This window comes from Phyllostomus discolor, chromosome 3 (genome assembly GCF_004126475.2).
Source record: "Phyllostomus discolor isolate MPI-MPIP mPhyDis1 chromosome 3, mPhyDis1.pri.v3, whole genome shotgun sequence".
NCBI lineage: Eukaryota > Metazoa > Chordata > Mammalia > Chiroptera > Phyllostomidae > Phyllostomus > Phyllostomus discolor.
In genome coordinates this window covers 149131370-149145504 of record NC_040905.2, presented here as the reverse complement: position 1 = coordinate 149145504, position 14135 = coordinate 149131370, and the positions used below count along the sequence as shown (strand labels likewise).

General features: G+C 35.5%; 1 protein-coding gene across 9 annotated transcripts in view; it reads left to right on the top strand.

Annotated features, from left to right (window-relative positions):
* Nucleotides 1–14135, top strand: part of DENND4C (DENN domain containing 4C) — a 130446-nt gene that overhangs the window by 95174 nt on the left and 21137 nt on the right. For all 9 annotated transcript variants that reach the window (XM_036021549.1, XM_028510223.2, XM_036021552.1 and 6 more), the window contains 4 exons: nucleotides 1225–2387; nucleotides 7628–7805; nucleotides 8555–8664; nucleotides 8955–9130. In XM_036021549.1, the coding sequence (XP_035877442.1) occupies nucleotides 1225–2387; nucleotides 7628–7805; nucleotides 8555–8664; nucleotides 8955–9130 (1627 nt within the window). The remainder of the gene's footprint in view (nucleotides 1–1224; nucleotides 2388–7627; nucleotides 7806–8554; nucleotides 8665–8954; nucleotides 9131–14135) is intronic.

Here is a 14135-nt window from a genome sequence, read left to right as displayed (position 1 = left end):
TATATTCTGCCATGTATAATACACACCCACATTTTTGTGCGTATTATACATGGATTATTATATCCATGGTATGTAATCATTATACCCATGTATAATGCACATCCTTATTTTCCCTCAAAAACTTGGACAAAAAAGTGCACATTATACATGGCAAATATGGTAATTAATGTTTCTCTCTCACATCAATATTTCTCTCCCTTTCTTTCTCCTTCCCTTCTCCTTTCTCTAAAAATAAATAAAACCTTTAAAAAAACAAACATGAAGATCTAACACCATTAAAGATTTTTTAAAAACAGTAACAACAACAAAAAACAAACAAATGAGAATCCTCAATGTGAAGGGTTAGACAGACTTAAGTTTGGATAATGATTCAAATAGGAAATATGTTGATTGCTTTTGGTTTTGAAGTGGAAAATATTGCAGGGTAGCAAAGAGCAAAAAAGAATATCCCATTCTTGCTTCTTCCAAAGTTGCAGGGTGGGATATTCCTACAGCCACTGGCATAATTTTGTGCTACTTGATCAGACAATACTGACCTGTGAGGGCTGGGATCATGTCTGCTTTCTTTACCATTGTATTCCTAGCACCTCATGTAGTGGATGCTGGTAGACATTCAGGCATTTGCTGAAGGAATGAATATATCTGAACACTTTTTAGCTACTCAAATTTTATTAGCCTTCTTAGAGTTGGCCAATTTTAAGCACTCTATCTTGATTCTTTACTTGGGGCAGTTATTTTACTTTGGAGCAGTAAGACTTTGGCTAAAGCAAATATATAATTTCTCCATGATTATGAATTTGCTTTGTGCAAAGTAGATTCCTGGCAAATACTTGTTGAATTGGATATGTGAAAACTAAGAAGAAATTATTTCTTTTTACTTATGTTCTTTGATACAGAATATATTTCTTAAATTGAATATAAACCCTTGAAATGTAAAGTATTGATCTATATTAATAAATGTGATATATTTTAGTGAACAATGCAGGCATATACAGCATATATTACATGATTTATTTTGGCAGATTATACATAAAGTGTTATTTCTGGGAGTCAGAATTAAATGGAGTTTTGTTTGTGCTTTTTTCCTGTGTACCTTATTTTTACCTTCTAAACTTTCTGAATCTTTTGCAGAATATGTGTCACTTTCAAAAATCAGAAAATAAACTTTTTAATAAAAGTTACTTTAGAAAACACTCATTTTTAATATTATACTTTCCCTTTTAGGTAGTACATCAAATGTGCTATTTTCTGCTCAAGATCCAGTTGAAGATACAGTCTTTGGTGAAGTTACTAATCTCAAGAATGGTGATAGAGGAGAAAAAAGACAAAAACATTTTCCAGAGAGGAGTTGTAGTTTTAGTTCTGAAAGTCGAGCAGGAATGTTGCTTAAGAAGAGCAGTTTGGATTTGAATTCAAGTGAAGCGGCTATCATGATGGGAGCAGATGCCAAGATTCTCACAGCAGCATTGACGTGTCCTAAGACTTCTCCACTTCATATTGCAAGAACCCATAGTGTTGAGAGTGTTAGCTGTCATCTAGCTGATCCTAGGACTTGTGTGTCTGAAAGCACTTGGGGTTCTGAGCACAGATCTTCTTCAGTGTTAGAGATGCTTGAGGAAAGCCAAGAGCTCCTAGAACCTGTTGTTGATGACATTGTTGCTACAACTACTATCACAAAGGATACACATGACAGTCTACAAAATGATAGTAATAGTAATCAGTCCAGAGACTTGAAAGCAGGATCCAAAGATCTAATAAATAAGAGAAGTAGTTTCTGTGGTGTTGCTAAAGCCGTGGAGAGGGAAGATGTTGAAACTGGACTAGATCCTTTGTCTCTTTTAGCCACTGAATTTATAGGAGAAAAAACTTCTGATTCTGAGGATAAATTGTTTTCTCCAGTTATTGCACGTAATCTGGCTGATGAAATTGAAAACTATATGAACCTAAAGAGCCCCCTGGGTAGCAAGTCTTCTAGTATGGAATTACACGGAGAGGGGAACAGAGAGTCTGGAACTACCCCATTGATACACCCTTTAGAGAGGAGATCAAGCCTACCTATAGATCATGGTCCGCCAGTGCAGGAAAGTCCTGAAAGTGAAAAGAGCTCCCCTGCAGTGTCGAGGTCCAAAACATTTACTGGGCGTTTCAAGCAGCACACTCCCTCTCGAGGTCACAAAGAACGTTCAAGTTCCTTATCAGCACTGGTGCGCTCTTCACCTCATGGCTCACTGGGCTCTGTGGTAAATTCTTTGTCAGGGCTAAAGCTGGATAACATACTCTCAGGGCCCAAGATAGATGTCCTGAAGTCTGGTATGAAACAAGCAGCAACAGTTGCCAGTAAGGTGTGGGTAGCTATGGCGTCTGCCTACAACTACTCAGATGATGAGGTAAGAATGTTTTATGTGTGTAAGCCTGTCTCACATTGGAGTGTTTGTAGTGTTTTTTTGTGTACAAGTTGTTATTTAGAGATTTCTAGTAACTTTGGTTTTTATATTTTAAAAATACGCATATCCTATTTCTTTCTTGAAATAACTGGAACATACATGTAAGGAAAGTAATAATGAAGAAATAGAATATCAGGACTATTTTATAAGTCCATAGATTAGTCTAAGCTAACACATTAAGTTTATTTCTTTGAAAGCACTAATGATTAATGTTTCAATTTAATAATGGTGCCATGTTATATTTGCATGGCACTTCAGTTTTGTTTTTTTTTTTTAATTTATCTATTTATGCTTGGAGAGAGAAGGGAGGGAGATAGAGAGAGAGAGAGAAACATCAATGTGCGGTTGCTGGGGGTTATAGCCTGCAACTCAGGAATGTACCCTGCCTGGGAATCGAACCTGCAACACTTTGGTTCGCAAGCCCGCGCTCAATCCACTGAGCTACGCCAGCCAGGGCACACTTCAGTTTTTAAATAACCTTACCTTTGTTATCTTTTTAATATATGTGAAGGAACACTACAAGTTGATCTCTAGATTTCATGCTCTATAACAAAATCTGGTAATTATTTTAAAAATCATTGTAAAGAAAATCATTAAATCTTCATATGAATATAAGTAGGGAAATTTTGCTTATTTGTTGTATAGAAAAACTTTAATTGAAATTACAATGTTGCCTCGACCAGCATAGCTCAGTTGGTTGAGCTTTGTCCCACAAAGTGAAGAAAGGTTGCTGGTTTGATTCCCGGTCAGGGCACAAGCCTGGGTTGCTAGTTGGGTTTTCAGCCAGGGTGCGCACGAGAGGCAACTGATCAGTGTTCTCTCACATTGATGTTTCTCTCCCTCTCCTTTTCCCTCCCTTCCCCTCTCTTTAAAAATAAATTTTGAAAATCTTTAAAAAATTATTTTTACTATTCTGTTTAAAAATTATACTACTTTACTAGAAAAAAACAGACACCTGTGTTTACTATTATTATTGTAGCACTATGTTCTAGGTATTGTCATAAGTTATATTTTTATTTTACATATGAATATATAATGTTCACCTGTGTATTTATTTTTTGAAGCAATCCCATGGATTGGTACTGTTGTTATCCCCATTTAATAGATGAGGTATCTGAGATTCAGAGAGATTAATTAACTTCCCCTGGTCACACAACTAGTGAGTGGCAGAACTGGAATTTGAAGTCTGGGAGACTTGCTCTGGAGTTCATGCCCTTAACCACCATAGTAGCAAAGAAGGGGGCAACATCTTAGAAAAGGTTCCTGTGGAGACTATCCAAATGAGGAAAGCAGATAGTGTCTAAGTTGGCTTTTGATGGATAAATTGAAAGTTTTGGGTTAAAGTAGTAAGATGGCAGATGTGTATCAGAGAAAATAATGGGAAAAGTATGAAGGCTTAAAGCATCATGCATTTTTAAGACAACATAATCAATTTCAGATTGCTAAAGTTATAAATAGGAAGTAGAGACAGGAAATAAAACTGGACAAATAGGACTTGTATACCATTCAAAGGAAAATTCTGTAGGCAAATTCAATTGAATTAAAAGTACAGTAAGTATTATAATTCAAATTGTATGTTGGATTTAAGGAGCTTATACAGTCAATTAAGGGAAGAAAAAGATAAGCTAACTTCAAAAATGCCTTAACCTGGCAGTATTTTTTTTAGAGTCATTTTATATTTGAAATTTTACCTAACAGTATTTTTAAAATTTTTATTGGTATTTTTCTTGTATTACTATTTAACCACCTCATACTCTCATCCCCGCCCTACAATCATCACACTTTTGTCCATGTCCATGAGTTCTTTTTTCTTTCTCTCTGCTCAGTTCCTCCACCCCCAAACCCCCCACCTCCATAGCTGTTATCCTGTTCTCTATTTATGAGTTTGTCCCTCTTTTGCTTGTTAGTTCAGTTTGTTGACTAGATTTCACATGAGTGAAATCATATGATACTTGCCTTTCTCTGATTGGCTTATTTCACTTAGCATAATGTTCTCCAGGTCCATCCATACTGTTGCAAAGGGTAAAATTTTTCTTTTTTATGGCTAATATCCCATTGTGTAAATATCCTGCAGTTGTTTTATCCACTCATCTACTGATGGATACTTGGGCAGTTTCCATACCTTGAGATTGTAAATATGCTTCAATGAACATAGAGGTGCTCATGTTCTTTCAAATTAGTATTTAGGGTTTCTTAGTATATGTTCTCAGAAGTGGAATTGCTGGGTGAAAAGGCATATCCATTTTTAATTTTTTGAGGTATCGTACTGCTTTTCACATCGGCTGCAGCAGTCTGCATTCCCACCAACAGTGCAAAAGGGTTCCCCTTTCTCCACACCCTCACCAGCACTTGTTTGTTGATTTATTGATGATAGCCATTCTGACAGATGTGAGGTGATATATATCAGTGTGGCTTTAATTGGCATTTCTCTGATGATGAGTGATGTTGAGCATCTTTTCATATGTCTATTGGCCATCTGTATGTCCTCCTCTAAAAAAATGTCTTTTCACGTCCTTTGCCCACTTTTAATTGGGTTGTTTGTTTTATTGATGTAGAGTTCTATAGGTTCTGTATAAATTTTAGATATTAACCCCTTATCAGATGTATTGGCAAATATGTTCTCCCATCGTGGGTTATCTTTTTATTTTGTTGATGGTCTCCTTTGCTGTGCAAAACTTTCTAATTTGATGGAGTCTCATTTGTTTATTTTTTCTTTTGTTTCCCTTGCTTGGAGAGATATATTAGATAAAATATTGCTATAAACTATATCTGAAATTTTAATGCCTATGTTTTTCTTCCAGAAATTTTATGGTTTTGGGTCTAATATTTGTCTTTAATCCATTTTGAAATTATTCTTGTGTGTGGTGTAAGAAAGTGGTCTAGTTTCATTTTTCTGCACATATCTGCCTAATTTTGCCAACATCATCTATTGAATAAACTATCTTTAGCTCATTGTATGTGCTTGCTTCCTCTGTCGAATATGAATGGACTATAAAGGTATGCGCTTTTTTCTGGGGTCTCTGTTCAGCCCCATTGATCTATGTGTCTGTTTTTATGCTGTTTTGATTACTATGACCTTACAGTATAGCTTGATATTAGGTAGTGTGGTTCCTCCAACTTTGTTCTTCTTTCTCAGGATTTCTGTTGCTATGTGGGGCCTTTTGTGTTTTCATATCAATTTTTGAAATATTTGTTCTAGTTCTGTGAAATACATGATTGGAATCTTGATAAGAATTGCATTGAATCTATAGGTTGCTTTGGGAAGTATGGACATTTTAATGATGTTAATTCTTCCTATCCATGAACACGATATATACTTCTACTTATTTGCACAACAGTTTGTTTTCTTCAGTGTCTTATGATTTTCTGAGTACAGGTCTTTTACTTCCTTGGTTAGATTTATTTCCAGGTGTTTTATTCTTTTTTAAAAAAAGTGAGCCATTTTATATTTGAAATTTTATCTAACAGTATTTTTTTTAAAGCTTTATATGGAGTAATTTGGACTTGGAATGTAAGATATAGATACCAAGTGGTCACAGATCTTAATCTTTCTTTTCATTGCTATAGCCATGATACCCTGGCAATAACAAATAGGATATACTTAATATTTTCAAAGGAAGAAATGAGTAAAAAGTCTATAAAATATTTCTAATTATTAACCAGAATTTAATCTAGGGAAAAATTAGGAATATGTATAAAAATAGCTCAAGGGAATTCATCAGTGTAACATATAAAATTTAAAGCATTATGAATGTATACACAATGGAGGATTTACTAAATACATTATAGTACATCAGTAAATTGGATTAGGATGGAGAGGTATAAATAATGTAGAAGGTTTTTAAAAAGTATTTATTTATTTGTAGAGAGAGTAGAAGGGAGGGAGAGATAGAGGTAGAGAAACGTTGATGTGAGAAACGTCGATCAGTTGCCTCTTGTATATGCCCTGACTGGAGACCAAACCTGCAACCCAGGCATGTGCCCTGACCAGATATTGAACCTGTGACCTTTTGCTTTGCCAGACAACACCCAACCAACTGAGCCATACCAGTCAGAGCAATGTAGATTTAATGTCAAAGTACATGAAAAGATTATGTTAAAAAACAATTCCTATTTTGTAAAAAGGTACTAAGAATATTTTAAAATGATTAGAAGGCTATACATCAAGATTTTTATTGTATTCTGTGGATGTTGGTATTTCAAATGCTCTTATTTCCCATTTTGCATATCTGTACTTAAATTTTTTATCATTTAATGTGATTTTATAACACAGAAGACACAAGTCTTCTTTAAAGCAAAATTCAAAAGGAAACTGCTTATTGAAATATTTTTTATTTAAACTAAAGCATCAACAGTCACAGTGGTCAAGAACAACAGTGTTTGGAACTTTATTCATTCTTTATATCTCTATTATTGGTGGTTGTTGTTCCAAACAGTCACATTCCCAACTGAAAGTCTTACAACAGTCTTATTTTAAAGGACTCATGTTATCCATATTTCTTGGATGATATAATTAAAAGTTAAAGAAGTAATTTTTGCAAAGTCATGTAACGTGACCAGAAGCCAAGATCACACCCCGGCTGTGCCTGACTCTAACACTCCTACTCTACTTGTGCTGCCATCCCTGATCCCACTAGAGACAGTGAGCTCCTAGAGTTCCTTGATTTTATTTTGTTTTATTATTTTAAGATTTTATTTAGTTATTATTAGAGAGAGGGCAAGGAGGGAGAAAGAGAAGGAGAGAAACATTGATGTGAGAGAAACATTGATCTGTTGCCTTTCTCACATCCCCAACAGGGGACTAGCCTGCAACCCAGGCATGTGCCCTGACTAGAATCACCAGCAACCTTTCTGTTTGAAGGCCAGTGCTCAATCCACTGAGCTGTACCAGCCAGGGAGAGTTCCTTCATTTTATAATATTGAATATTGAGAGGCAGCCAATATCCCAAATATACTCCAGGGCCATAACACAATCTTAAAGTAGTATTATATAGGTCATCTCTTGAATGTTTCAAGAGTTTGAAAATTACAAGTAATAGAAGTTTTTTTGTTTTAAAAAATATGGGGGCTGATGATTTATTTAAGGGTTATAGAGAAGTTTAATTCTGAAAAAGGTGGAGTAGATATATTCTCATTGGCAAAGGTATTATTTATGTGTCTGGTTTTATTCTTTTCAATTGAAGGAGGAAACTAATAGAGATTACAGCTTCCCAGCTGGCCTTGAAGACCATATTTTGGAAGAGAATATGTCACCTAACACAAGTATCTCAGGGCTGGTCCCTAGTGAACTTACCCAGAGCAACACAAGCCTTGGCAGTAGCAGCAGCAGTGGAGATATAGGAAAATCACATTACTCAACAGGTATGGGGAAGGATTGTCTTCTCTTCTATTTTATGTTACCTTACCTTTCCCTTCTCCCACCAGGCATACAATAAGCCTCATTTGTTGAGATGATCTGATAGATTTTTAATATAGCCACATGATACTATCACTGTTTTTATATGATCTCCAAGTACTATAGTTACTTAATGACTTTATTTTCAGTTGTTCTTAAACTTTAGTGTGTCAGAATCATCTGGGGAGTTTGGTTAAAAATATATACAAATATCCAAGTCCTAGGCTAAAATTTTTGAGACTGAATATGTGGGATAGGGCCTTAGAAATTTATGGTTTTTAATCAGCTCTCTGGGTGAATCAAGTACCTACCAGGGTTTGAGAGTCCCTGGGCCGTGGCAACTGAAATGTCTTTAGTTCTGTGTTACTTTTTTAAAATTATAATTCTATTTTCTCTAACTTTCTATTGTGAAAAATTTTAAATTTCCTGAGAAGTTCAGAGAATCATATAGTGAACAATCTTATATTCTCCACCTAGATTTAAACTATTGTCAACTTTCTCTCTCTCTCCCACTCTTGCTATATATGTATGTGTATATGTGTACATGTGTATATAAAAATACATATAAATGCACATACATTTGCATACTGAGCCATTTGAAAGTAAATAGCAGACTTCATGATCTCCCCCTGAATTTCCCCCTAAATGCTTAAGTATGCATTTCCAAAGAATAAGAACATTCTCATAATGTGTTATGATGGTTACTTTTCTCTAGGTGAACTTCCATTTCCAAGAGGCATAAAAGGGCAGGACTTTGAAAAATCAGATCATGGTTCTTCTCAAAACACCAGCATGTCTAGCATCTATCAGAATTGTGCAATGGAGGTAAAAGTTCTGTTTCTGCTTATGATAAAGTTGCTGTGAACGTATTTTCATTTCAGAATGACATTTAACAGAACTCTATGATATGCCTGTCGACAGAATAAGCCATTTTGTTGAATTTGCTTGATATCTTATGTAAGCAAGGCAATAAACTAGTAGTTTTATCTGTAAAGTAATTGAACTGTAATCCCAGGTTTGATCAACAAAATAAATAAAATTCTGTGTCTCAAGAGAATGGTCTGTTAAGATTGTCATTGTGGAGGTTTTCAGTGTCTACATTTTTCTACTCTTAGGTTTTGATGTCAAGTTGTTCACAGTGCACAGCTTGTGGAGCTTTAGTTTATGATGAAGAAATTATGGCTGGATGGACGGCAGATGATTCAAACTTGAATACCTCTTGCCCATTTTGTAAAAGCAACTTCTTGCCTCTTCTCAATGTAGAGTTTAAAGATTTCAGAGGCTCTGCAAGGTTAGTATTATAAAAACTCTTAAGAGGTAAGTGCCCCCCAATGGCATGACTCCTGGGGGAAGAGTGAAATATTCATGTTATGTTCCAGGTGTCCCTTACCTTTCTAACCATCACTTTCAGTATGAGTATTTAAGTAGAAAATAATGGTAATGTAGGAAACTACTTTTTCATTTTTTTAACATATAAATTTTCAGTAGCAATTAATTCTTGCAGCTAAACTTTATAGAAAATTGAAAATCTTATGTTAGGCATTGCTGTAAACATTCTGCCTCTTGACCTTAATTATGTCTTTTAGAAACAAATAAACTAAAAGGTGGGGGGTGGGCCTTGCCTGAGCTCTTCTTGTTAACTGGTGGTCCTCTGTACAGTGAAACGACCAAATTCTAAGCAATAAGAAGGAGACTAACTGATCTATAATCAGTCATCAAATAAGTAATTGAGTTTGGTAGCTATGCTGACCTAAGTAATTATATTTAATATTTCTATTTGTTTTATGGAGCAAATGAACTTCATATTGTTGTCTGCTTTTAACTGTTTTTTAAAAATGTCCAGTTGTATGAGTGTTTTCTCTCTATTTTTCCTTTTAGCTTCAGGTGTGGTGCAGAATGAACTCTGATTCTTGATATAGTATCTATGGTTTCTGCAAGGGCCCTCTTTTATTATCTTCCTCCACCTGCTCATTCCCATTCTCATTGCTTTATCCAACAAAGACATTGTGTTGTTTGTAGTATATCCTTGAATATATGTCCTTATAAAATATGTTGTTTTGCAGGATTATGCATTTTAAATTTATATAATTGGAATAATGTGGAAAATCTCTATCATTTTGTCATTCAGTTTAAAATCTGAGTTGCTATATGTGGATCTAGTTTATTTCTTTTCTCTGGCAGGAAGTTAATATCCCATTTTACTTATCCATTATTCTAGTGTTGGATACTTCAGTTGCTTCCAGTTCTTTGTTGTTAATAAATACCACCACAGTGATAAAATACAAGGGGGGACCCCAAAAAACAGAATTTATTTATAAAAATATTGTGTATTTATTCTTATATATTTGAATTTCAGTCACTTCAAAGTACTTCAAAGTACTTCAAAGTACTCTCCATTTGATGCAATATACCTGTTGAGAAATTTTTTCTACTGCTCAAAATAGTTTTTGAGCTTGTTGATTTTGATGCCTTTTAGTGCTTCTGCCATTTTTTGTTTCAATTCTTCCACATCAGCAACATGTTTCCCTTTGGAGACTTTTTTCATCCAAGGAAACAAAAAAAGTAACTGGGGGCAAAATTAGGTGAATAGGGAGAGTGGGCCATGGGGGTCATGCCATTTTTGGTCAAAGACTGCTGAGACTCAGTGTGGTGTGGGCAGCTGTACTGGTAAGTCACTCATCATGAAATGGGCAAATGCATCGAATGAGTCTTCCAAAAAAAAATCACTGAAGCAAAACACAACATCTCACAACACTACCAGTTGATACACTGATATAGATGGGTTCCTAGAACACTCCCCTAGTGGGGGAAGGCTGTGCTATAAGATGTCCACCAGAAGTCCTCCAGAAGATAATTCTGGTTTTGGGAGGTACCCCCTATACACTGTAAAATACATGTTTACTTCTGGACTTGTGAAGTAGTTTTCCCAAAGTTAGCCTTAGGAGTAAGACCATTGGGTTGTTTCTTACATAATTTCAAAAAATACTGGGGGACTGCTTCCCAGATGGCTACACTCCCACTAGCAGTGTCTAAGAATTTTTATTTATCTACCTCCTTACCAGCATTTGGTATTATAATTTTTCTGATTTTTGCATTCTAATGACTAATGTAGAATCTCATTTTTGTTTGAATTTCTCTGAACACTAGAGAGTTTGTGTATCTCTTCTATTTGTTTTTCCAGAATTTTCTGTGAATTGCCCATTTACCATATTTTGCTGTGTATAGTGTGCTCCCCTGTATAATGCACACTCATGTTTTGTCCCAAACTTTCAGGAAACAAATCTTTCGTTTTAGTTTTTTAATTCAATTTTTTATTTATATTTAGAAACAAACTCTAGAAACAAAACCAATTATTGTATTCCATCATATTATTTTGCATATGGATATTGTTATTGCTTTTCTAGAGTTATACTCTTTAATGCATAAGCATAAATAAAAGAATTAAAAACATTATATAGTTACAAAATTAATACTACCCATATGTAATGGACGTCTGTCTCGATCACCGACCAGCAAAGACCTTGGAACACTGCAGATGGCTCGTTGAAACACGAGAAAAACATACACAGAGACAACCAGGTCCTGTGGGGAAATAGGAACGGAACAGCCACTCTCTCTAGTGGGGAGTGCCATGGCCACCCTCCCTAGGGGAGAGCTCCTCATTCTCCTGCCCAAGCAGGCTTTTTATTGGGTTCATTTGCATAAGAATTCTGGCAAAGCTCATTACTCATTGCCAGGAAATAAGGATCAAACAATAGATAACAAGGAAGTCTGAGGGCCTATTTTGAGTCAGGGTCAAAGAGCTATAAAAAACTTTGAGGAACAAACTTACTTCTTCCTTGGACTTTTATCATTCCATCAGAGAGCATTCTAAACAAAGCATGTTTCACAGGATTTTACACATTCTTTCTTAGGCCTGATCACCTAGGGAACTCGCCCTTTCCAGCACAGGGTGGCACCACCCTGTCATTGTTTCAGGCTTAGGTGGAGCAAGGGAACTAAGGCAACCAAGACATAAGGAGATTTTCTCTCAGACAATGAGGACTCAGGCTATGTCAAAGCCAAGGGGTGAGGGTCCATCACCCCCTTTTGCTGTAGCCCCCAAAGTCCTTCCTTGGGGGCCTCCCACATGATCGTGCCTGTCTTAGATCGTTCCCCCCCTTGGGGAATCTTACCCATCATTGGCTAACTGACCAAGCATTGGGGGCCAGGCAGGGTGAAGTAAAAGGAGAAGTGGTGCTCCTGCCAGGGAGATAAGCCTGTCTTCCTTGGTGGCTTACGGTTCCAAGGTCGTTCCCTCAGCCTTAGCCTTGGTGGGGGTTACAGCTTCTGATACCAGACAGGGCGGTTCCCAACACGCATCCTTATTTTTCCCTCAAAAATTGGGGCAAAAAGTTGCACATCATATGCAGCAAAATGCAGTATATCCCTTGCTCATTTTTATGTTAAGATTTTTTTCTTGTTGATCTCTGCCTTGAATATTCTCGATATTAACTCCCTGAAGAGAAATCATTAATTTTGCTGTCTTCATCTATTAACTTTAAACCTTATGATTTGTGCTTCTGGAGTCTTGTTTTAAAAGTTGTTCCCAACTGTAGGACATGAAAATTTTTCTCCTGAATATTCTTTTGATGTTTTACCTCTGATATTTAGGCCTTTCATCCCATGTACATCTCAGATTCTTATGTACATCTCACTCTGTGTTCTCCTGTTCTTTTTGTCAATATCGTATTAACTTTATTACTCTTTGTTATATCTGTAAGTTACCCTCTTATGGATTTTTTTTTTTGCTTATAGTTACCTATTATATAAATTATAAAATTTGAGCCCTGGCCAGTGTGGCTCAGTTGGTTGAAGTGTTGCTCTGTAGCTGAAAGGTTGCAGGTTCGATTCCCAGTCAGAGCACATGCCTAGGTTGCAGGTTTGATCCTTGGTCCAGACGTGAACAGTCCCCGGTCCAGGCATGCACAGAAGGCAACCAATCAATGTTCCTCTCTTCTTTTCTCCCTTCCTTTCTCTTCAAAGCAATGAAAAAATGCCTTAGGTTGAGGATTAGAAATATATATATATATTATGTGTATATATATTTCTATGTATACATATGTATATGTGTATACATATATAGAGAACTTTAGAATAACTTTTAAGATCCTTAAAAATTCAACTTGAGTTTTTATTGGGATTGCATTAGTTTTATAGATTAATGTAAGGAAAATAGATATTTTCAATATTATTCTCTTATCTGTGAGCATAGTATATATCTTCATTTTTTAGATTTTTTATGTACTTTTAAAGTATTCTCTGTACGTCTTGTACTTTATTGTTGAGTAATTGTGTTTCTTAAGCTATCGTGGTAAGGATCTTATTTTATATTGTCTAATTGAGTATAAAGGAGCATTATTGGTTTTCCTTCACAGTATTTCAGTTTGGAACATTTCAAACTTATAGTTGTTTAAAGATATTTTTTGCAGTGACACCCAAATATTGACACCTATGTTCTACAATTAACATTTTACTGTGCTTGCTTTGTTACCAATTTATCCCTCCAGCCAGCCACCAATCCACCTTATATTTTTATTCATTTAAAGTAAAATGTAGCTTTGCTTAGTGGTAGTATTTTAACCAAAGAGGTTTATCTGAGGCACTGGTAATTGAAAATACATAAATAAAGTAGAATGTAGACATTACTACATTTCTCCCTCAAAGACTTCATCCTATATATAATTATTGGAGTTTGATATTTGTTTACCACATTTTTTCTTTTGAGGTAAAGTTGGTATCCAATAAAATGTACAGATCTTAAACGTTCCATTTAAATAGAGAATGCATACGTTTGTGTAAATTCAAACATTTATCAAGATACATAACAAGATGCAGAACATTACTGTTACCTCAGAAAGTTCTCTTAATGTCCCTTGCAAGGATCAACCCTCACACTGTTCCCACCCAGAAGGAGGAGAGAGAGATAAGAGGAAAATAAAACTCTGAATGAATAGAGGAGAGAGGAAATGACCAGAAACCAAATGGAAATTTTATAAGGGGGGAAAAAGAGGTATTATAAACAGTAATAGGTTAATAACACATTAAAATGCTGCTGTTTCTTCTCTTTCTTAACTCAGAAAATCAATGAAATATTGTGCTTTGTTCTTCCTTCATAGCTTTCTTTAATAGTTTTTAAAAAGTGAAGGGATCTTCACTGAACTATAATGACCTCCAGACCTTTCATTTGAAGAGTTTAGGACAGGAGGGAAAGAATGAAAGTAGCAGTGTGAGTGAGTGATCGTGTGTGTGTGTGT